Source organism: Sceloporus undulatus, chromosome 3 (assembly GCF_019175285.1).
Source record: "Sceloporus undulatus isolate JIND9_A2432 ecotype Alabama chromosome 3, SceUnd_v1.1, whole genome shotgun sequence".
NCBI lineage: Eukaryota > Metazoa > Chordata > Lepidosauria > Squamata > Phrynosomatidae > Sceloporus > Sceloporus undulatus.
In genome coordinates, this window is record NC_056524.1 from 177,940,154 (window position 1) to 177,965,840 (window position 25,687).

Sequence of the window (25,687 nt, forward strand, 5' to 3'; positions counted from 1 at the left end):
TATTGCAGAAGAATTATCCTGTGGACAAAGGCACTTGTTTTTTTTTAAAAAAAAAATATCCAAATTTCCTGTGTAGAAAACGGGTTTCTTCTACAGAAAACATTGTGTTTCTCTCCACAGAATAATTCCTCCACAACACCATTTCTGGACACTGTTGTGGGGGGAAAAATTCCCCTCAGCAGGAAGAAAACTACTGCAATGATTTGTGCTTGCATGCAAGGATGGAAGAATCCAGGACTTAAGATTCCTGCCTTGCACTTTGCCCTAGCTGCAGCAGGTACATAAAGTTTTTGTAATATGGACTGGGTGATTTGATATGGATACCCATATAAAAAGCTCAACATACTCTTCAGACAAAGCAGGACCTTATAATGATGCAAATCTTTGTGGGAAGATTGACTGGCTACTGCTGCAAATGTCATGGGGTTGCAGTGTTACTTTATGCTGTAGCTCCCTGTCAGAAGAGGCCTTTCCGCTCTAGGAGTAATAGTAACTCCAGGAGAAATTTTGGAAAAGTAGCTTTCAGGAGAAATGCTGTTATTTTTGAGGAAAGCGGTTATTGTTGGGAACCCCATTTTTCAATCTAGATAGCAATGAATAATTATGAAGATTCTTCCCATCCTTAATTCAAAGATGGCTTAACAAGATGGGTTGTTAAATTCATTATATGTTGCAGTACTGATCAATCCCCTCCCAACTCCTATTTACTAAAAAGAAAAAAAGTAATATATATACAACTTCCAGTCACACATTTTAACCTCATTTATAGATTGATCTTCAGTCTCTCAGGCTGCATCTGCACTTCAGAAATAAAGGACCACTTTAACTGCCATGGCTCAATGCTATGGAATTCTGATATTTGTCGTTTGGCAGGGCATCACAACTCTGACAGAGAAGGCTAAATATGTCACAAAAGTACAAATCCCGGAATCCCATAGCACTGAACCATGGCAGTTAAAGCAGTGCATTATTTCTGCAGTTCAGATGCAGTCTTAGTCTTTGTCAGCTTTGCACAGACTACAGGTTTTACTAAGACATCTAAAGTGCCACTTGTTCTAGGGTAGACTGTATTCCACATTCAAAAATATGGCAGGTTGTATTCAGTATGAAATAAATCTAAAAACAAATATATACACACACACATCAACAGAGCGAAGCCAGAGGCCTCCTTCTTTCAGGAAGCAAAGATACTTAGGTTAAAAAAAAGGTTCATATATACACATAAAAGTACACACAAAGTATGCACACACTGACTGTAATCTTGATGGTTCATCAAAAGTTGAGTTGAGCAGTTCTGTCAACTGCTGACTGGAGAGTCAACACATAAACTAATTCCAATTTTGTTAGTGGATTTATTCTAATTGGAAGTTCCAGTAGTATTTAGATAAATACTTGTGAAAATATTTTCATCTACGTTTCCCTTTAGTTGTGCCTCCTTTTAAAGATTTCTTTGCCATGTATAACAATTATATGAATAATGGATACAACATTATAGTACAGTCGGCCCTTCTTATACATGGATTTTTTATACACGGATTCAAGCATACACAGTTTGAAAATGTCCCAAAAAAGTATACATTTACCTTGATTTTTCATTTTTTATAAGGGACACCATTTTGCTATGTCATTATATTTAATGGGACTTGAGCATACACGGATTTTGTTATACACGGGGGAGCTTGGAACCAAACCCCAGCGTATAACAAGGGTCCACTGTACTGTATTTTGGAAGGCTGGATTTTGCATACTTCTGTATACTTATTATTTTCAGTATACATAAAACAACAAATACACATGCACACACATATATTCATTCATTCATTCATTGATGGGGAAATGTGCTGAAAGATCAAATAATTTGGCTGGTGTGGTCTGCTATGCTCTTTGACTTAGCTGGACAGGGGTATCCCATTTTCTGCTGTATCTCCACAGTAAAATGGCTTGGACTGGCCATAACTTTTAATATTTAACTCTTTGTAGTCTTAAACTGAATGCACCATCTCGATAGATGGCACTCTTAAAACATGGCTAACTCTGAATCCAAAGCTTCAGCATTCCTGTGTAATCAACAAGAATACTGGGCTAATAGTCAAACAGCTTCACCAGAGTGAAGTCGAAGGCTTTTATGGCTGACCTCCATAGTTTTTTGTGGGTTTTTCGGGCTACGTGGCCATGTTCTAGAAGAGCTTCTTCCTCATGTTTCGCCAGCATCTGTGGCTGGCATCTTCAGAGAATGCTTGCCTGGAAAGGAGTTGGGTATATATATTGTGTGACCTGGAAGGGCAGGAATGATTTGCAAGTGTATTTTTCTGTTGCTAATAGCAGGCCTCAGAGTGGGAGGGCCTGCAAAAGAGGATTAGTGTCTTCTTGATTAGTACTCATTGTCTGCTGGGAAACCCCTGACCCTGGGAGATTTTTCATTTGCATTTGTTGAGTTTTGATCTTCCTATTTTTCAGGACTGGTAGCCAAACCTTGTTTATTTTAAGGGTTTCCTCTTTCCTGTTGAAATTGTCCAGGTGTTCGTGGATTTCAATGGCTTCCCTGTGCATCCTTACAGTCTTCTGAAAATCTTAAGAATAAAGTTGTGTGAAGGTTAACTAGACAAAGAACCGTGCACTCTGCTAATGGCTGCCTAGGAGGACAAAGAAACAGATGAGATCTAATCTTAATAAAAGATCTAACATTTGTGTTCTTCCTAGTTTCATATTTACACCTTGATGCTAATTTCTGCCAACATTGCCAGGCAAGCTTGCCTTGCTTCTTTTCTTATATACCTGTTTAATATTTAATAAATCAAAGATATAATTGTGGGGTATTTTGGCAAGACTACAATGAAGAGGGTTGTACACATTGTATGCTAACTGGGATCACTGAATAATTGAGAATGGTTTGCATGTTCACACACACACGCACACGCACACACACACACACACAATATGTATGTATGTATGTATGTATGTATATCTCATAAAGCTAGTACTCACACTTATCAAGTGGAAAGAGGCAGGATTGCGTAGAGGACCAGCAATGCTATATTACTAGAAAACACTATGGTGACATCACATTGCTGACTGTGTCTTTAACTGTTTGACAAAAATTGCTGAAGAAGCACACTTAAATGTTTGTGAAGCTTAAAGCCATGTGGGCCCTAGGACAGGTTTATTTATTTATTTATTCTTGTTACATGCCTTCAAGTAGACTTCAATGTATGGCAACTCTATCCTAGGATTTTCTTGCCATGATTTATTCAGAGGTGGTTTGCTACTGTCTTCCTCTAAGATTGAGACAGCATGACAACCCAACGTTACCAAGTGAGTTTACAGTATATGTATCTCACACTTTCAAGAGTACAATATTCCCAGGTTGACTTATAATTAAGAGAAAAGTAAAATAACAACAACAAAACAAAACCACCCAAAAACAACAACCCCCCAAATACAACAAAATGCAAAATAAAAACACTATAAAGATTAAAGGCAACATTAAATCCAGCAGATTAAAAAAAAAATCAGGGAGGCACAAAAACCCAAACAACACCTCCTCCAAGTGCTTGGAAAACAAGAAAAATTAAAATAGCTGGTAAAATAAAAGAGTTCTTTGTTGTTGCCAAAATGGTATCAATTTAGAGCATTCATCAGGCCAAGCAAATAGAGATGGCTCTTCAACTATTATTCACTAGCTAAATTTCAGAAGAATACAGTGGTACCCCGGGATACGAATGCGCCGCCTTACGAAATTTCCGGGTTACGAAAAAAATCCATTGAAAAAAACTGTTCCGGGTTACGAAGGTTATTTCGGGTTACGAAAAAAATTTTGGTGCTTTTCGGCGCTTTTTCGCACGAAATCGCGGCTTTCGCTATTAGCGCCTATGGCTTTTTCAGCTTACGAAGATTTTCGGGTTACGAACGCGGCGGCGGAACGAATTAAATTCGTAACCCGGGGTACCACTGTAATGGCATCTGATGCTGGTTGCAGTGAATAAGTACATGTGGCAAAAGAAAGGCCAGGTATCTGGGTCTAGATTTTTTTTTTAAAAAAATAAGCATAAGTACTTTGAACTGAGAATTCAGAATTTAACTGGGAACAGGGGACCCCTTTCTACATGACAAAGTTATTAACCTGTTCTGTCATCTGGAAATGTAGCTGTGCATCATCTGTGTGCTGATTTTCAACTAATCCACTGATTTTCAACCAATCGATCCTGGGTTTAGGTGTACTTCAGGTAGACCTGAGTGGAATGATTGGCTGGCAGTATTAAATGATTTACTTATTTATCTACTGATTATACAGTCGGCCCTTCTTATACATGGATTTCTTATACACGGATTCAAGCATCCATGGTTTGAAAATGTTCAAAAAAAGTATAAATTTCAAATATCAAACTTTGATTTTCCATTTTTTATATGGGACACAATTTTGCTATGTCGTTATATTTAATGGGACTTCAGCATCCACAAATTTTGTTATCCACGGGAGATCTTGGAACCAAACCTCAGCATATAACAAGGGTCCACTGTATTTCTATCTCATCTTACTTCCAGTGAGCTCACTGTGGTGCACTTTACTTGAATGAGCTCTCTTTGTTCCTACAAGGCTATGAGGAAATCAGGCTAACAGAAGGTAACTGGCCAAAGGCCACCCAGTGAATTTCATGGCTCAGGAGAAACTTGAATCAAAATTTTCCAAGTAGTGTCTAGATCAAGGGAAGTAATAGTCCCACTCTATTTTGCTCTGGTCAGGCCCCATCTGGAATATTATGTCCATTTCTGGGCACCAGAATGCTGAGAAACTGGAGCGTGTCCAAAGGAGGGCGACCAAACTGGTGAAGGGTCTGGAAACCATGTCCTATGAGGAACGACTTAGGGAGCTGGGGATGTTTAGCCTGGAGAAGAAAAGGTTAAGAGGTGATATGATAGCCCTGTTTAAATACTTGAAGGGATGTCATATTGAGCTAGCTTGTTTTCTGCTGCTCCAGCAACTAGGACCCAGAGCAATGAATGCAAGCTACAGGAAAAGAGTTTCCACCTCAACATTCGAAGAACTTCCTGACAGTAAGGGCTGTTTGACAGTGGAACAAACTCCCCCGGAGTGTAGTGGAATCTCCTTCCTTGGAGGTGTTTAAGCAGAGGCTGGATGGCCATCTGTCAGGGATGCTTTGATTTAAATTTCCTGCATGGCACGGGGTTGGACTGGATGGCCCTTGAGGTCTCTTCCAACTCTGTGATTCTAGTCCATCATTCTAACCACTGGTTCCCACTGATGGTATCATGGGATAGGCAAACCTTAAATAATTTCTACAGTATCTATCCCATTACAGTCTCTATAACATTTCTGAAACAGATGAAATAGCATTCAGAAGAGAAGACTGCACTTGTCCTATCTTATTGTTCCATCTAGATATACTGAAAGCTATATTAAGTATAAAGTACCAATACAATATTACAATACAAGACAATATTATGCAAAAAACGGTACCTAAAAGTATTCTTCGGTTAGAAAGAAAAGGCAGTCCATTGAAAACCTGCAATTGAGATGAGCCGTGGCAGAAACAGAACAGCTGAGCCAACAGAGTGAGTGAATGAAGAGGACAGAAAAAGTATATAACACAAGAAAAGGATAGGAAATACAGGGCGAAAAACAAAGCAACAGGAACAAACAAAGCTTTGACAATAGACATTTTAAACTTTTTGCCCTTTGGACTTTTTTGGGGGGGAAAACCCACAGTGGGTTTATCAACTCCTAAGCATTCTATCTTCATGGTTAAAAATCCAAAGCGAAGAACAAACTGTGTGATAAGCTCACAAAGTTTCTCTTTTCCCAGCAACATCCTTTAACCTTTTTAGAAGGCATAGCTATGTGGATTTCAAAAAAGAAAAAAGAAAAAGGAACGACTGTCTCCACTCACTGCAAGCCAGCTGTCCTATATGTGGTCCACTGAGCTTTCTTTAATAATGGAAAGGGATATATGCTTTTAAGAAACAGTCTGAGGCCTGACAGCCTGCAGTAGCCTGTTTGGTCTGCTTGATTCCATCTTTAGCAAATGAGCCCATATAAAAAGCAGCCTCTCAAGAGGGCTGAGTACAGTAGATGAGTCATGCAGAATATTACAGTGGCATCTGCTACTTCGGCTATCATTATGGATCTATATGCCTGCCTCTTTAAAGTCCCAATTCTGAAGTTAAAAAGGGTGGTGGTGGTGGTAGTAGAGGATGCTAATGGTTGTGGTGGGGGGAAATATTCTTTCTTCCCTGAATTGTAATGCAATGCCAGACTGCAGTTACTCAGAGGACATGCAGAAGGGCAGTGTCTATGTCACTGACTAGGAGTGTCAGTCTGAAGACAGGGGTCTAGAGGTTCCCCCCTTTCCAGGACCTATCCTACATTGCAACCTTCTGTCCAGGAGGAACAGAGTGTAGAGGAGTCTCCTTCCTTAGAAGTCTTTAAACAGAGGCTGGATGGCCATCTGTTGGGGATGCTTTGATTGAGAGTTCCTGCATGGCAGGGGGTTGGACTGGATGGTCCTTGTGGTCTCTTCCAACTCTACGATTCTATGAATTCCAAAATGTCCTTTATTTTGAGCATGACTAAGATACATGAATTTATATTTATATTAGTGTTTTTAGCTTTTGTTTTGAAATGTCCTACATTTTTTTAAATGCCCTATGTTTTATGTTGCCTGGTCTTCTTTTGCAGCTATGACATCTGGTCACCCTGTCTGCAGAGAACATTCATGCAGGAAGAACCTGAGTCCAGACTTCTGGGACCAGCCACCTGGTCATGGAAAGGAAGACATGTTTTGATGAAATAACCCTGGTTTTAAAATCCAGAGTTTAAGAAGCAACGAAAAAGAAAGAATGACTGGGTTGGAAGGAGCCTTAAAGGATAAGTAGTTCAACCTTCTTGATGGAAATCCAGAGTGAGAGGGATGCTAAGTGGTCCAACACTTGCAGATCTCCAGTGAGCAAGTTATTATCTAATTGGTTCTACTGTCAAACTATTATTACTATTGTTAAGAGGCCTTTACTAGTGTTTTCTCCATCTTTCTTGCCCCCCTCCAGAATCTGTTCTGATTTTCCCAGATAACTCTTAAACTGCAGAGACCCAGAAAAACAATGCCAGGCCGTGTGGGAAAAAGTGGAACTGATATTCTTCTGACCTACAATCTATCTTTCTGTTTATGCAGCCTAAAATCACACTGACTTTGTTATTATTATTTATTATTATTAACCTTTATTTATGAAGCGCTGTAAATTTACACAGCGCTGTACATGCAATCTTTTTAGTTAGACGGTTCCCTGCCCTCAGGCCCTCCATTTCATACGCATTCCTGTCCAAAGCAGGTACTGTATTCCACTATATGTGTGTGTTTTCTCAAATGCAGAACTTTGCACTTAATTCTACTGAATTTCATTTTGCTAATTTCAGCCTAGTTCTTCATTGCTTGTTTCAGAAAAACTGATTTAAAATGCTAAAACATGCACATTCAAACTGGTGCATACATAGGCCCCATTCTCACTGGGGAATTTACCCTGGGTGGAACTGGGTCAAATTCGGTAAACCGGTACCGAATTTCCCCGCAAAGAAGTTTCCACAACTCTTTACCTTGGTCAATGCAATTTGCCCTGCTGAAGTTCACATTTGCAGTAGTGCTTTAAAATGGAACCTCCTTTGTTGTCAATCAAATTCACTTCCGCTTTCGTCAAAGGTGACGTGTCCTACAACCATTGGCCAACGGAATGGGTGCTTCCCCCCCTCCTTTAAAAAAATAAAAAACGGCAGCAGCGTTTCCATATTCTGTCAACTTGTCAAATTTAAAAACCTTCATGTATGTGCATGTGCTGTGTGCCTTTGGGTCATTTCAGATTCTTCTCTTTGCATCCTCTTCTTGCTTTTCCTCCGATGCCACCCCATAATGTCCTTGCTTTCCCTCTTATGCCCACCTCATAATGCCATCTCTCCTTCCCTTCTCTTTTCACCCCAATGCCATCTCCGGTCACATATATGTAGCACAATAAGCATGTACAATATGTGTACATATACACACATATGTAGTACAAGCATTCACACATTGTATCAATTTGCCAAATTTGAAAGGGAAACATATGTAGCACAAGCATTCGCATATTCTGTCGCATACACATACACACAATGATTTTAAAAAATGCCGCTTGCAAAGTGACCAGTGCAAGAGGGGAGGCATGTTCAGCCCACTGCCCACCCTCTGATCTTTATCCCCCCCAAGCTTGACCTGATCATGACCAGGGCCAAGTTCACATTTGCAGGCACCCAGAAAGAAGCAGATTTTCCCAAAAGAAATGAGGGGAAAACCGCTTTCAGAAAATCTGCTCTGAGGGGGATTTGCCCCAGATCCGGTGTGCAAAACCCCAATCCTGGTGTGTAAAAACCAGCACCAGTGGGAACTTCCCACTTTTAATCCGGCTTGGGATTTGGGCTAAAAGGTAGTCTGAATGGCTCCATAGTATGATATTCAACCGGACAACCAATTTTCTAAAATGCTAGCATGTCATTGGAACACATCTGTTAGCACTACCTGTTCTCTCTTCCTATTACTGACTCTCCTGCTATTACAGGAGAAACTGACACTGTTTTTCTTCCTCCCTGGCCAAAATGCTCTCTGTGTCATGCCCTGCTGATATTCAAACTACACTATTAAAAAAACACAACAACATAAAAAACAAAACCCACCCCACCCCCTGCCTTTCAAGAATTCTTGGAAACAGCAAATAAGGCAAAAAATGGCTACCAGACTATAGACAATATGTGATATCATTTTCTGACATAGCTCTGTCATCTGCTGGTTCATTCTGAGACCAAATCTAAAATGCTGCGGTTAAATTCTGAAGCCTTAAACCAGACATGGGAATCACACAATCCTTCCCATGTTGCTGTGTTGCAATTCTTATTAGTTTAGCCAGCATAGCCAGTTGTAAGGTATACTGGGAGTTTTGTCTAACAACATCTGGATGGCTGCAGGATTCCCCCTCTGTCCTCAGTGGTTTGCATTCAGGCTATATAAGGAACCAACACCTGCCTTACAAATCTGTGTGTATATGTGCCTTCAGGTTGGCTGTCGATTTATGGTGACCCCCATGAATTTCACAGGGTTTTCTTCGGCAAGGAATCCTCTGAGGTGGCTTTGCCTGTTCCTTCCTTTGAAATATAGCCTGCAGGCTCTGGTATTTGTTGATGGTCTCTCATCCAAGTATGAATGAGGGTTGATTCTGCTTGCCTTCCAAGATCAGACAGGTTCTACGGCTTTAGTGTATTCAGGCCTCTCTTACAAATCTACCTGTCTTTAAAAAAATCCTTGAAGGCCTTCTGTCATTTGGAGAATGGCAGGAGATTACCTGGGGTAATCTTACCAAAAAAACCTTTTTAATGGTGGTTTTGAGATCTTTGAGCTGCCTACCAGGCAAACATCATTGTGTTTCAAAGGGGTGGCCCTTTCAGGCCTTTGAGGCCTTGTACAGCTGCAATTTGGTTTGAATGTTAGTTGCCTCTACATGCTAATAGGGAAAAGGAGAGACAGAAATATTTTAATAAAAACTAGTCAATGAAATAAAATGCTACAGCAGTCATTTGAAAACAACTTCTCAAAAGCCAGAGAAAAAATCAGACAAACTGAAAATGACTGAAAGCCGTTTTGGTACCTTGCAGAAATGAACTATTCAGAACCACTATTTTGCACAATAGTCTTCTACTTGCTCAGAGCAGTTATTTTCTCCTCTTCTTGGTACATGAGTTAATGAGACTAAAGGATATAGTTGCAGAAGACAGCAAAACAGATGAAAGTGTAAAAAAATGGAACTAATTGTCAGGGATGATGGGAGTTGTAGCTCTTCACCTCTGGCTCTAACTCACCACCTTGTTATGCACCAGTGCTGACCAGTTTTGGCCAGTGGTTAAAGCTTTGCTCTAAAGCAGCAGAGTTTCAGAGAATAGGCTGAAGACCCTGACAAACTCTCCAAGCCTTCTCACTCTTGCTCCACAGAAGTCTTCACACTTCTCCAGGTTCCTGCTGGCTCTTGTATCTTCACTCAAGACACCAGACAACTCAGTAGTCTTATATAAAAGATCTACTTTATTCTACTATATACAATACTCCACAACTACCCACACTACTCCACAAAATACATTGGGAATCATAGCAATTATTATAGCCATAGTAATACACCACCCACTCTGTCAGTTTCCACCCAGTGGGCGTGTACATCCATTTTGATTGGTTCTCATAGTTCAACCTATAATTAATGATTTCATCATTTCACCTTGTCCACTTAATGATTCTCAGGTGTTTTCAATTATCCACTCTACATTTCTGTCCTTGGCATTTAGGACTGCTAAATTACATGACCTTTTACACCTGTGTGGCTTCTTAATTGCTTTTGCTTAGTCATAGTGACTCTCACATACATGTTTTATTTCCATCACTGTATATCCCATGTTGCATTTTCCTTAACACTAATGACATCTGAAAGATTTAGTAAGGAATCCAAAAACATTTTCCCACTTTAATCTTTCCTGGGCGTTGTTGCTATTGTTGATATTTGTGTTGTTGAATTCAGTTTTGCCTCTTCTGCATCAAAGGTTTGTTTAATAGTATAACCAAACTACAAATGTCATTTTACTGCTCTAGTTCCCTTATGTTATGTTTGCTACTGGAAACAGAGACCGTTTGCTAATAAGACTGCACTGAACAATAGCAACAGCAAGATAGTCCAAACAATAATAAACTATTTGCCTATTATACTTAACTGAGACTTGGAATTTACAAAGTTAGGCAAGTTCAGCTGACCCTTTGCAGTGATGGGGAGAATGAACAAAGCAAGAATGGAGTGACTTCAGAGGGCAGGCATAAGGAAACAGTGGCTATCCAGAGGTTGCCAGACTACATTTCCCATTATCATCCACAAATAGAAATGTTGCCTAGGTCTGATGCGATCTGGACTTCAATGGTATCTTGGGGGGAAAGGGTTATACAACCTTGTGAAAGATATTGTGAGGGAACTAGAGACTATGGTGCGATACAGACCGCCATAAAGCGGTGTACTGGTGCCAATTCTAGGGTTAGGGAGCACGCGCCAACCACACGCTCCCTAACCCTAGTACATGTGGACAGCATAACAATAGTGGCATTGCATCCATATGGGCGCTGCTGTACGTTGCTTATGTCGTGAGTGCGCCACTGGTGCACTTGTGACGTCATTGCGGTGCCCAAGTTTTCCTCCGCAGTGATGGCGCACTGTTAGGGGTTGCGCCATTCTTGCAGAGGAAAATAGGCCGCCGGGAGGCCGCCCTTTTGGGGCGATCTGTCCCGGGCCTATATGTGTGATGAACCCAAGCTACCTCACTGCAACGGATGAAAGGCAAGTCATAGGGCAGTAGTTAAGCTCATGAGCTTGGTGCTAGAAAATTGTACTTATCTCAGCCCTATTCCTATAAAATGAAAACGATAACTAGCCTTACCTTACAAGCTTATTGGATGAGGGCTGCCATCCTTACATTTCTAGTTGCCTGATTTGTATTTACTCTTAACCAAACAGTATGGTATATGTGAACTGAATCCTACAAGAAACAATGGCTCTGGGATCTTTGTCTCTGTTAGTGTGGTGCTTTGTCCTCCTCTCTCCCACATACTATCCTTCCTTCCTTCCTATGAACAAGGAGCTATGGGACTGACAGTTCTTGAGAAAGCACATCACACAGGAATGCACAAAGCTCCCCCCGCTCAAACTGCAAGTCCTAATTTAACATGACAAGCACATCAACTGTTCTCCAGAGTAGGGCCTGGGCCAGATCAGACTGTTGCTTGTACTGCTCTAACTCTGCTCCTGATTGCCTCCAGCAAATCTCTCAAAATCTGGACAGGAAATATACAGATACAGGGAAACAAGGTTCCATACACTTTACCAAGCATCTCATTTTCCTAAGTTGCACCTAGGGTGATGAAATGCAAAATGGAATTCCAGGAAGTGTACCTTGTATGACAAGCAACATTTCCTGCCATTCCTTTTTCTATCTAAATGTTAAAGGTCCAGGATCCCTGACTGGTTCTGTATCTGTCTACCCTAGTTACAGTCTTGGTTGATGTTATTTTTGTATGCCTTCAAGTTGTTTCCGACTTATGATGACTCTAAGATGATCATCTTATGATCTTCATAAGTCGGAAACAACTTGAAGGCACACAAAAACAACAGGGTAGCCAGATACAGAACCTGACAGAGATCCCGAACCTTTAATCATGGGGTTTTCTTGAACCCTTGAACCTGAACCCTATCATGGGGTTTTCTTGGCAAGATTTGTTCAGAGGTAGTTTGCCATTGCCTTCCCTGAGGCTGAGAGCTTGTAACTTGCCCAAGGTTTCCATGGATTTCCAGAGTCTACTAAAGTGTATCTCCCCTCCCTACAAAATTTGGGTTCTTCATGCTATGGCACACTGGACTTTCAACACGCCTTTAAATGATCATTATAAATAAACAGAGCTCTACATCCCAGCTAATATTTGGTTATATATCAGCTGTGGTGGAGATGCTTTTCAGATATCACAACAGAGACCAAGCAATTGCTTCTCTTCACCCTTTGCATCTGGGAAGAGGGGTTGTCTACTTTTTAACTGATGTTTTCTCCAAGGTACCAGAATGTTATCTGTGTACTATACTTTTTCAGAGATGCTGCTAAGATGATGATGATGATGAAGAATATGATATTCCAAAGATAATACCTCACTCTCCCCCATACATATATTTAAAAATATGTTACAATCTTATTGCTTTGGCTGCACTGTGCTCTCCATCACCACAAGATGACTGTTGAAAAGACTTTTTGGATTGGGAAGCCTTGATCGTTGATACTAATGTTGTCTTATCATAATTAAACCACGGAATACAGCACTGCAGCTGTGCTGCTAAGTAGTATCAATAGAAGTTGGGGAGGACTAATCCCATGTCTTCCATGGATAATTGTAATGTCTGCATTTTAATCCTGGGATTGTATTTGGCCCATATGAAGGACATAATGGCAGTACTGAATTAACAAAAAAGGATAAATCCCACTTGAAAGGCTCTGCAATGGGGGCAGGGAGAGAAATCCTGTCCATTGTTCACCCTCTCCCTTTTCTGTTGTGGTGTCAATAGTAGATTGGAAATTTGAAGCAAATATGGCTGTAAGATAATTGGTAAGGGCCACTGTATGATACTTAATTTATCAGAAATTTATCAGACTCACTATATAGTCAATTCTTGACTATATACAGAGCTCCCTTTCTAAAAATTCAGCCTGAGCTTAAGATTCACTTAATATTAAACCTGAGAGAGCTATGGTTGAACAAGTAAGCTTCTTATGCATTGGTCACATCCAGTATATAACCAAGTATGGATTAATGGGGCAAGTGAAGGCCGAAGGCCTCTTGTCTTTATGACTTCATTTGCAGAGGCTGTTATATAGCAAGTGGGTCATTACAAGGAATGGAAATGTCAGGGGGCATATGCCTCCATGTCCTTTGATGCTGCCTTGAAAAGCCCAGACAAAGGAAAAAAGAACTACCAGATAAGATGACTAACTGAGCATTTTTGCTATATGAGCTTTGGCAGGAAATTTTGATATTTCAGTTCCACCTTTTAAAATAATCATAGCTTAGTTTATTATTTGGTATCAACCTTAATTTATACTTCCAGTGATATAGACAGCTAGGAGTAAACATATAGAAATTACACTTTAATATAACCTGTCACATGAGAGAAAATCCCATGGTTTGTGCTTTTGTTGTTTGATGTCTCTTCTCTTTGTCAGCTTTCTAACTCAGAACTAATTTTGCAAAGGGCTTCTTCATGCGTCACTTTTTTTTACTTACAATGAGTCAGACAAGCAGTCTGTTTAATTCAGTACTCTCCATGCTCAACAACACTGGGGTTCTAAGATTTCAGCAGAGGACATTCTCAGCTGTACCTGGAGGTACCAGAGATTTAACCTGAGACATTCTGCATGCAAACGATGTGCTATATTCCTGGGGATATTTTACAACATGCATTAAAAGGCATGTTTTAAAGATGTAAACAAGAAGTGAGGTGTTGTAGGTGAAATTTATTAAGCTGGCAGGGAACCCCTTTCTCTCCTTACTGTGGTCCTCTACCTAAGAGAGTATTTGCATGGGGAGAACAGTTCCCATCAGTGCCAATTGAGAATCTCCTTCCACTGCATTCAGCTTCTTAAAGGGAACAATTTTCATCTGGGCCACAGCAGAGGAAAAAAGATTTTAATTTGCTGCAAAATGTCAGCTATGAAATTAGTAGCTATTAACTTCATCCTGAATTTTTCTTTTTTAAATGCAAAGACTCATTTATCATTATAAGTTAGGTCCTAGGCCATACCCCTAAAACTTCATCCAGTACAATCCTATGCCAGTTTACTCAAGAGTAAACCCCAGTGTGCTGAGTTCCTAGGTGATCATATCTGAAAGGATGGAATCCTAGGACTGCAGCCTTGTGTGTGCACCTAAAAAATGGATGAGGCATACATCTGCTTACCAACACATATACGAAGCACGTCAAGTCATTCAGAAGTCAGGAGTGGCTGACAGAGTGGCAGACTCCAACGTTACTCCACGGATAATGTGAAACAGCCTAAAGATCAATGAATTTTGTGTGGAGTTGTGCATGCCTCTCTCACAGCTCCAGGGGTTATGAATATCCTGCCCCTAATTTCAGCAAGCTGTTACAATGTAGGCATGGCGGGCACTACAGTAGTACAAATGATGAATTATGATAACCACAATAAACCTAATTAACAAGCTGGATTTTTAAATCTTTGTAATAAAATTGAGCTGCCATAATGATAAGCGCTCTGGAAATCCTGCTGCTATTATATTACAATCAACACAGATTACCTTATGGTGGTATTTTTAACCTCTGGTCTTCTGACAGCTTCTTGCTGGTTTGCAGACTGCTTCCTGCCACACTGAAGCATGTGTAGCACTTCCATAGCCAAAGGAAAGTAGAGAGCAGTGAAAGTGATAAAGCTTGGTTCACACAAGCCGTGTCAGGTTGTGCTAACCTTTTAAAGTAAGAATGGGGAATGTGTGGACCTCCAAATGTTTTTGAACTACAACTCCCAGCGGTTCTGTAAATCCAGGATAATGGGAGGGTCAAATATTCCCCATGCTTGCCTTGAATGCTAGTGCATTTATGCCTGAACTTTAAAGGACAAGGTACAAATGAAATCTATAATACAGGGATGGGGAATTGCTTGCCTTCTAGCAGTTTTGGACTTCAATTTCCAGATGACCCAGCCTGCATAGCTAATAGTATGGAAGTATGGGAGTTGTAGGCCAAAACATTTATAAGGCAAATAGTTCTCCACATAGTATTAATCAGAAATGTGTGTTGGGTTATGCAACAAATCTAGATCTCAACTGCAACTCCACAAATACCGTGGCAGCAACATTACAGGTACTAGTAAAACCACCCACAAAATCAGAGGTGCCTGGAAGCCTGTCTGCATTGTTGAAATTTACACTGGGCAAACCAGATAGTCCCTGCACAAGATGACAAACTGAAAGAAATCTGACATTAGAAATGGCAGTACTCCAAAACCAGTTGTAGAGCATTTCAACCATCCTGGACATACAATATCTGACTTACAGCAGTTCTCAAACATAAAATAAAGAAAGAAAGAAAGAAAGAAAGAAAGAATCCAAGACTGGGAATAGAAACAGCTGTGTAGAAACCAGTATCACCTTGCACAACTGTTTGAAAGTTTATGGTCACTGTCACAAATTGCTTCTTTCTGTCTCCTATTACACTGTGATCTGACCCCAACAATTATGTAACTGCTAATATACCTGAAGCTTGATATTAACTCTATCAGGGCCTCTGAGAAAGTACACTGAAATTTACAAAAGCTCATGCTAAAATAAATCAGTTAGGTTTTCAGGTGCTGCTAGATTTCTCTCCCCCTCCCCCTTTTTAAATTTCTTTTTTGCTGCAACAGACTAATACAGCTAACTCTCTGAAATGGAAAATAACAACAATAGTTAACTTCTTAAAACAACAGACAAAAAACCAGACCCCAAATGTACAAGATGGGGTCAACCAGTAGTTCAAAGCAGGTTCTGCATGATTAGTCCTCCCCCTCATCTATAACAATTTGTGAAATTCTTGAAGCAATTTAATAATACTACATGCTGAATTTCCCTATGTGTGGCAGAAATTGAGCCAGGGTTGTGTAGTGGTTTGAGTGTTAGACTATGATGCTGCTGCAGACCAGGATTCAATTCCCACCTTGGCCATGAAATCCACTGGTGACTCTGGGCAAGTCATACTCTCTCAGCCTCAGGGAAGGGCATTAGCAAACTTCCTCTGAAGAAATCGTGCCAAGAAAACCCCATGCCAGGGTCACCTTAAGTCGGAAATAACTTGAAGGCACACAACAACAGCAAAGGAGCAGCCAAATTATGCCACCAAGTTATATGCTGAATGCCACTAAATGTCACAGAAGAGCTGGAGAACAAGTACCGTATATACTCGACTATAAGTCGACCTCATGTATAAGTTGAGGGCAAGTTTTGGGGCCAAAATTATGGATTTTGCTATGACCCATGGATAAGTCGAGGATAAAATTTAGGGGCACCTAGCAAAGGATCCAAAAGGTGAAGCAAAGCAAAACAATGTCAAAGAACTAATAAAATACCAGCAGACATAACTTCTTGTGCTTACTCTTAAGACTGGATGGATGAGAGAGGAGAGGGGGTTGATGCTTCACATACTATACTCTTGCTTTTCACCAGGAGATGGTTCTCTCTTTTAAATAAGAGTTAAGATACAGTACTTAAATTGACCCCTGGATAAGTCGACTCAGGTTTTTGGGGTCCATTTTTTATCTAAATTTCTAGACTTATACATGAGTATTACAGTAGACCTCTAGATATTACTGAACAACTATTTCCACAATCCCTCAAGACTGATCAGGCTGAAGGAAAGTGAGGTTCAACACATGGAGAGCCACAGCTCTGCATTCCTAGCTATACACTACAGAGAGAGGTGGAGAACTAGACATTGGTCTTATCTGCACTGCAGAAATAATGCAGTTTGACTCTGCTTTATCTGCCATGGTTCAAAGCTATGAAATTTGGGGATTTATAGTTTGTTGTGGCACCAGAGCTCTCTGACAGAGAAGGCTAAATATCTCACAAAACTCCAAACCCCAGAATTCCATAGCATTGAACAACAGCAGTTAAAGCAGTGTCAAACTGCATTATTTCTGCAGTGCAGATTAGACTACTGAAAACCATTGTGGTCTACAAAATTTAGTTAGGTTGCTAGGCCCTTTTTTAAAAAAAACCCATAAACTTGAAAGGACTCAGATTTTAAGTGAATATTCTATATGTATCTCCTCACATGTTGCCTTGTTACCACTGAACCTCTGCTAAGGTGGCCAGATGTGAATGATAATGGTAGGAGTCATAGAATCATAGAGTTGGAAGAGACCACTAGGGCCATCCAGTCCAACCCCCTGCCATGCAGGAAATCCAAATCAAAGCATCCCCGACAGATGGCCATCCAGCCTCTGTTTAAAGACCTCCAAGGAAGGAGACTCCATCACCCTCCGAGGGAGTGCATTCCATTGTCGAACAGCCCTAACTGTCAGGAAGTTCCTCCTAATGTTCAGGTGGAATCTCTTTTCCTGCAGCTTGCATCCATTGTTCCGGGTCCTGTTCTCTGGAGCAGCAGAAAACAAGCTTGCTCCCTCTTCAATATGACATCCCTTCAAATATTTAAACAGGGCGATCATATCACCTCTTAACCTTCTTTTCTCCAGGCTAAACATCCCCAGCTCCCTAAGTCGTTCCTCATAGGGCATGGTTTCCAGACCTTTCACCATTTTTGTCGCCCTCCTTTGGACACGCTCCAGTTTCTCAATGTCCTTTCTGAATTGTGGCGCCCAGAACTGGACACAATATTCTAGGTGGGGCTTGACCAGAGCAGAATACAGTGGCACTATTACTTCTCTTGATCTAGACACTATACTTCTATTGATGCAGCCTAAAATAGCATTGGCCTTTTTAGCTGCCGCATCACACTGTTCACTCATGTTCAACTTGTGGTCTACTTGGACTCCTAGATCCCTTTCACACGTAGTTTCATTCAGCCAGGTGTCACCCATCCTATATCTGTGCATTTTATTTTTCCGCCCTAAGTGCAATACCTTACATTTCTCCGTGTTGAATTTCATTTTGTTAGCTTTGGCCCAGCTTTCTAGTCTATTCAGGTCATTTTGAATCTTGATCCTGTCCTCTGGGGTGTTAGCTATTCCCCCTAATTTGGTGTCATCTGCAAATTTGATAAGTATGCTCCCAATTCTGTCATCCAGGTCATTGATAAAGATGTTGAATAGCACTGGGCCCAGGACAGAGCCCTGTGGGACCCCACTGGTCACTTTTCTCCAGAATGAAAAGGAGCCATTGTTGAGCACCCTTTGGGTTCGGCCGGTCAACCAATTACAGATCCATTTAACAGTTCCTTTGTCTAGCCCACATTTTACAAGCTTGTTTGCAAGAATGTCATGGGGAACTTTGTCAAAGGCCTTACTGAAATCAAGATATACTATATCCACAGCATTCCCTTCATCTACCAAGCTGGTAATTTTATCAAAGAAAGAGATCAGGTTTGTCTGGCATGACTTGTTTCTCTGAAACCCATGTTGACTTTTTGTGATTATGGCATTGCCTTCTAGATGTTCACAGACTCTCTGTTTAATGATCTGCTCCAGAATCTTTCCTAGTACTGATGTCAGACTAACTGGACAATAATTGTTGGGATCCTCTTTTTTTCCCTTTTTGAAGATGGGGACAACGTTTGCCCTCCACCAGTCTGCTGGGATCTCTCCTGTTTTCCAGGAGTTTTCAAAGATTATTGCCAATGGCTCCGATATTACATTTGCCAGTTCTTTTAATACCCTTGGATGGAGTTCATCTGGTCCCGGAGACTTAAATTCATTTAGATTAATAAGGTGTTCCTCTACTATCTCTTTACTTATTCTGTACTGAAATGCCCCTATTCTGTCCTCTGCTCCATTATCCTCAGGTTGAACACCCTTTGCCTTTTCTGAGAAGACTGAGGCAAAGAAAGTGTTGAGTAATTCTGCCTTTTCTCTGTCTTCTGTTAGAATTTTGCCATCTTCTCCACGCAGTGAGTCATTTTGCTGGTATTGCAGAACTGGGAGTTAGAAAGCACTGTCAATATACGGTACTGAAAATAATCTAGAATTCGATCAGTGGATTCAGATCTACTTTCTATATATTCCTGGTGTAGAAGAGGGAACTTCCACAGTTCATGGAAATGATACCTGCTGAAATTCCCTCTCCTCCACAACTATCAAAGACGCAAGAGCCCTGTCCTCTCATGCGGCTGGCCACACCAGCTTCAGTAAGATACAAGATCCTGGTACAATATTATTTCCTAGATATTTCAATAGCGGTCTTCATCCAGAAGCATCCCACAGTGAATGGCTGCTGAAATGTTCACAAATGTAATAAAAATGAAGTTCCTTCCATCAGTTCCAGAGGTGGGCAGAAACTGATTCATCTACTTTATTATTAATTTTTACTAGTTATTACCTGAGAATATCTCCATCTTTGGCACTTGATACTTGCTGGCACAGGCAACTGAGGCATGATCTCTTTCAGGTGGTCAAGGATCAACTGTTGTACCTTTTCCTTATCACACTCCAAATACTCTGTTCCAAAAGATACACTGGTGTGGACAACAACAGATGGGCCAATATCAGGGGATTCTGCAAAAGAAACAAAGATTTCTATAGATGGTACCAAGCAACATTTACATTTCCAGCCAAGTATTAATTACAACTTTTCTAAGTTCAAAATTAGAACATTTAAACAAGTATTTCTGCTGATCCAAGAAGTGATGAAAACTCCAGATAGTAGGCTTCAGGGGGAAAAATCTCCCACTTATTAAATGGGTTTCTTGAGTAGAATCCACAAGCAAACAACTGTAGAGTAGTTCTCCAAGAGTCAATGGGGCTAGTGAAAAGCATCTGTTCTAATTTGTCTTCTCTCCTGGGAGCATTTCATTCTTTACCCAGTCTACTCAGAATCTGGGAGAGTTTCTAAATCTGTTCAAACATCTGGAAATATTCCATGGTGAGGTTTCAATTTAAGCTCATGGAAGGCTACTTGATGCGGCACCCAACATTATTTGGTGGAACAAAGTTGGAAACTGCTACATTTTAAAACTGTATGTCTGGTTATAAGGCCAACACCTCGGGTTCACAAGAGAAAATGATAGTTGTTCAAAGTCTTTGAGAAACTATTGCTTTTGCCTAGATTAAGATATTCCTTCCTTCTTACATTTTTTGGAACTTAGAATCCTTCAAGCCACCTGAGGCTGCTTTGGTCTGAATTTTGTGAAATGTGTAAATGATTTATTTGCCAGTACAAACTCTTCTCAGTTTGTCCCCCGAAAAGGGGTGCTGTGGGAGTTATGTGGTCCAGAAGCAATGAACCATAATGAAGATGGGAAGTGTAACAGCAAAGTAAATGAGGGGATGGCTGAGAGGGACACTGTGCTCACTCAGCAATAAGGAATAGTAATCAAAAAGCTGTTTTTGTTGGGACAGCAGCAGAGAACTTTGTGTGACTTCGGCTGAAACCTAAACTGCTATGGATTTAACACTGAGGTTACTGGAGCAAGATCCTTCTTAAAATTAAGGGTTATTCTTGGAAGCTAACATTCAAAAACACACTGAACAGAGTAAGATTTTGAAAGCAACAAGATTTTTGGAAAAAAGATAACAGCTAAAATTCTGTGAAAACAGTGGTAAGGTGAAGTGTGGAAGCTGACAAAAAGAAAAGAAAAAGAAAAGAAAAAGAAAAGTGATATAACAGGATTACATCTTTATGTACTCTGCCTATTTGGTGTCCTTGCTACACTTTACTTAGCATGTGTCTCATCTGATCACAGGCACACAACTCATTTATCACTAGGAAATGTCAAACACACTTGCATTTCTGGCCTTATTTTGGAGCCAAAATGTAAACAGCATTCAAACACTGGGTACACTCCCCCCAGTTCTGTTGACCACCATGGCATTCTACAAAGGAACCTGACAAGCATGTTACCACTCAAGAACAGGGGGGATTATTTATCAAGAATCATATGCTTATGATACTGAAGTATCACTGTCTACTTCTTGCCAAATGGGGAAAAATAAGCAAATAGATTCAGCAAGTTTAACTGAGACATATACACATAGCAGCAATGAAGAAAGGGGGCTATATACTCATAACTAGAAAAATAATAATAAAAAGAAACTTATGAGATCTTTCTCAGCCAAAACATCAAATAATGGCTTAATTATTATTGGGAAATTTTTGATAGCCAAATATTGGAAAACCCATAAACTGCTCAGTATGGAATTATGGCTGTTGGTATAAAGTGTTCATTTTTAAATTGACATGTATAAAATTTTAAAGGGAGAGACGAAAAAAAACATGGCTAGTAAAGAAGCAGAGGGCTAGCATGAGCATTGGATTACAACTCTGTAGAGTCCAGGGTTCAAATCCCCACTTGGCACAGAAACCCATTGGGTGACCTTAGGCAAGTCACAGTCTCTCAGCTTCAGAAAAAAGCAAAGGCACCCCTCCCTGTGAACCAATTTTGCCTAGAAGCCTTAGGGTCACCATAGGTTGGACACAAAGGCATATAAGAACAACAACAACAAAGAAACATCAGATTTTAACAGATAGCTAATAATGTTATCAAGTCATTTAGATTTAGCATGAATAAAGACAGGAATTAGAGAAAAAAACATTTGCCCTAAGTTCGGGAATTTAACTACATAATTCAGTTTTAAACAACAGTATAAACATATAACAATGGATTAGCAGTAGAACTCTGACTGTTGTTTCGGGTAAGTGCTTTAACAACAGAAAAATATTCAAGACTGCATTAGATGAATGCATGTAAAAAGAAACTGTATTGATATCTGTGTGTGTGTGTGTGCGCGCATACAATTAAAATACTCCTCATTTGCATCGAATAGAATAAGATCTGGCGATTCTCAAGAGTTTGGTGATTTTTGCAGGCCACCCTTTGAAAAATTCCTTAAATTCTGCAGACAAAGGCTTTACAGTTTTTACTGGAGTGTCTGCACAAATGTACACTATCGCACATGTGTATGCTTTGCATGGATTTGGATCATTGTACATTTTCGGCAGCTGGAGAGTGAATAGCTATGAACAGATGCAAATTTGTGCAGGAAAGTAAAGACAATTAATGGCCAATGTGAATGTGTGAAAATCTGAGGCAATGTGAATAATACTTATGTGTAGACTTGCTCTACGTTATTTCAGCATGAGTCAGAAAATTCCATAAGCATCCCTCTCCATCTTTGGCAGTAAAAATATAATAAGAATGAAGCACCTAGCAATTTGCTTCCCTTCCCTGACACCTCAAATCTGCTTGTCTGAGATGGCTGCCTTGCCTTAACTTACCTAACAGTAGAACTGTCCTTGACCTGTACTAGTACAGGGGACCCTTGTTATACTCTGGGGTTTGGTTACAAAATCCCCTGTGGATAAAAAATCTGTGGATGCTCAAGTCCCATTAAAAATAACGACATAGCAAAATTGTGTCCCTTATAAAAAATGGAAAATCAAGGTTTGATATTTGAAATGTATACTTTTTTTGAACATTTTCAAATTGTGGATGCTTGAATCCGTGTATAAAAAATATGTGTATAAGAAGGGCTGACTGTAATGGTCTTCATCTTGTTTCTTGCCAACAAACAGGCATCTCAGTTGAATTCTAGGATGTTTTCCAAACTATAAAGGAGATCTTTTTTCTGTTAAGGAAAAAGCAACATGGGATATACAGTGACTGAAATAAAACATGTATGTGAGAGTCAGGGTGACTCAGCAGAAACAATTAGAAGCCACACAGGTGTAAAAGGTAATGTAATTAACAAGTCCTAAATGCCAAGGACAGAAATGTAAAGTGGATAATTGAACACACCTGAGAGTTGTTAAAGTGGACAAGGTGAAATGATGAAATCATTAATTGTGGGATGAACCAAGAGAACCAATGAGAATGGTTGTACACGCCCATTGGGTGGAAACTGACAAGAGTGGGTGGTATTTTCCAAGGACTATAATAATGGCTATGCATCCCAATGTATTTTGTGGGTAGTAGTTGTGGAGGAGTATTGTTGTATTGGAGTTGTGTTGGATAGTTTTGGAGCTGTGTATAGTAGAATAAAGTAGATCTTTTATATAAGACTACTGAGTTGTCTGGTGTCTTGGGTGAAGATACAAGAGCCAGCTGGATCCTGAAGAAGTGTGAAGACTTCTGTGGAAGCAAGAGTGAGAAGGCTTGGAGAGTTTGTCAGGGTCTTCAGCCTATTCTCTGTAACTCTGCTAAGCTATAACCACTGGCCAAAACTGGTCAGCGCCGGTGCGTAACAAGGTGGTGAGTTCGAGCCAGAGGTGAAGAGCTACAACTCCCATCATCCCTGACATTTTCAACTGCATGCAGGAGCAGCATTTGAGTGGTACTGAGAATGCTGTTCTTCTTTCTCTCCTACCAAGTCTTTTTTCTCCACCTACTGATAAGCTGCAATTTTATTTATATACATACACCAGGGATGTGAACTTGTGGCCCTTCAGATATTGCTGAATTGCAATTGCTGCAGTCTTAGCCAACATACCCAGTGGAGGGATCATGGGAGCTGCAGTCTAAACCTTCCCCCACCTTGTCATACATTTTTTGCTTTCACTCACCCATTTTAAGGGGATTTTTCTTTTTACCTGCATTTCATTTGTTTTTTTTTCTCCTCCTTTTCCTGATCAAGTCACCTGGAATGATCTCTTCTGGAAGCATTTTTCCATAGTCTTCTTTGATCCTGGCTATGGAACACTATGAATTGAGTCAACAGATGAGTGTTCTGTCTCAAGTACGTTGGGTACAAGGGTGTGTTCCTTTCTACTATTAACTCCTAAAAGGATTCTATTGGTATTTTCTTTTCTATTCATTTGACCAAATTCACCCCACAGGCTGTAAAAACTCCATTTCTTTGAGGCTTACTATCCTTTCTAAAGCCATGTTGTTTTTATAGTTAAAAATGCCTCAAAATTAGGCATATAAAACAAACTCACAACAAACCCCCACAATTTTCATCTTCCAGAACAAAGAAATGTCTGGGTAAGGCAGAGAAAGCAAAAATCAACTGATAGCCCAGTTGTTAAAAGTCCATTATTGAGAATTGTAGAGAAACTGCAAAAATCTTTCTCCTCGTAATGTCAAATTAAGAACCTTACAGATGCTGTTTTCACTACATTTATACTCAGAGCTGTTTCTGCCAAACAATCATTGAAGAATTTATACTCTTTACGGTGATGCTGTAGGGAAAATGAAATGTCATGATAACCCCTGAAGATACTTCTTTTGGGCTAATAAAACAGATATGGTTTTGGTTAGGCTCTGGCTATGTTTTAAGGATTTATGCCGCAACCAGATTGTTACCTTGGGAGCACGCAACTCCCCTGTTGCAACAGTTCCTCTGGCTGCCCATCTGTTTCTGGGCATATTTCAAAGTGCTGGCAATTATGTATAAAACCTATATAGCTCAAGCTCAGGTTATCTGAAGGACAGTATCCTCCCATACGAAATCTGCCCACATTTTGAGGTCTTTTCAGAATACCCTTCTCTCCATCCTACCACCCTCATGGGTAAATCTGGTGGGAACATGGGAGAGGACCTTCTCAGTGGCTGCCCCCAGGCTCTGGAACTCTCTGGAACTGAGATGTATGTGGAGGAGAGAGACCCACTCTCTCTTTGAATGCACATGTGTGTCCAGGAGATATTGGATATGGCCCTCAGGACTGAAAATGCACACATGACTTTGTTAATGGGTATACAACTTCCCATACTAACTTGTCCTCAAATCTTGCTAAAACAGTTCTCTGCCTCTGAAGCATGTTTTTTGTTCATTATGTTTAATGTTTTATATGTCTCTTGATCCATTTTTTTTCACACAACTCAAGACTTTTAATACAATAATAACAAAAACATTTTTACAAAGAACTCTATCTGCCCAATTGCAATTATATTTTGGGTAGAGTGAATTGGTAATTGTTACTCAGTTCTGATCTTAAAAGAGTTGGTGGCACAGTCACTACTACAATCAACATCTTTGTTCACATTCTCCACAGGGATGTGAAGAACAGAATGCAAGGAGAAATGAAACCACACTGCTGTTAGAAGTGGCTGCTCTGGCTTCTGACTGAAGTGATGTTTGTAGGGCAAACTGAAAAAGAAAAAAAATGCTTATTTCCATATGTGTATTTGCCCTGCAGTTCAGTGAAGAGAACTTATTTTATTTATGTGTAAAGGCATAGTAAAAATCAAGAAACTTTCTTAAGAACCATAAACACTTAGAAGTTTCAGGCCTGGTCAGCTATTCAGTCCTGTGATCAGGTTCTTCATATAGTATTCACTGAACCAGATTCACAATAAGGATTTGGAGAAACATGCACACCAGCACCACATGGAGGATATTGTAACCTAAGAAGATTCCTTCTGGTTCTGACCAAAGGTTTATCTTTTACTTCCCCCTGTATCTCACAGAAGCCAGCTAGATACTTCTGGAGGTACTAGA

The 25,687-nt window shown here is 40.1% G+C and overlaps 1 protein-coding gene across 5 annotated transcripts in view; it reads right to left on the reverse strand.

The window, feature by feature from the left end:
* The window catches only part of RNLS (renalase, FAD dependent amine oxidase), a 155,475-nt gene that overhangs the window by 6,430 nt on the left and 123,358 nt on the right, over nt 1–25,687 (reverse strand). For all 5 annotated transcript variants that reach the window (XM_042457808.1, XM_042457812.1, XM_042457809.1 and 2 more), the window contains one exon: nt 19,632–19,807. In XM_042457808.1, the coding sequence (XP_042313742.1) occupies nt 19,632–19,807 (176 nt within the window). The remainder of the gene's footprint in view (nt 1–19,631; nt 19,808–25,687) is intronic.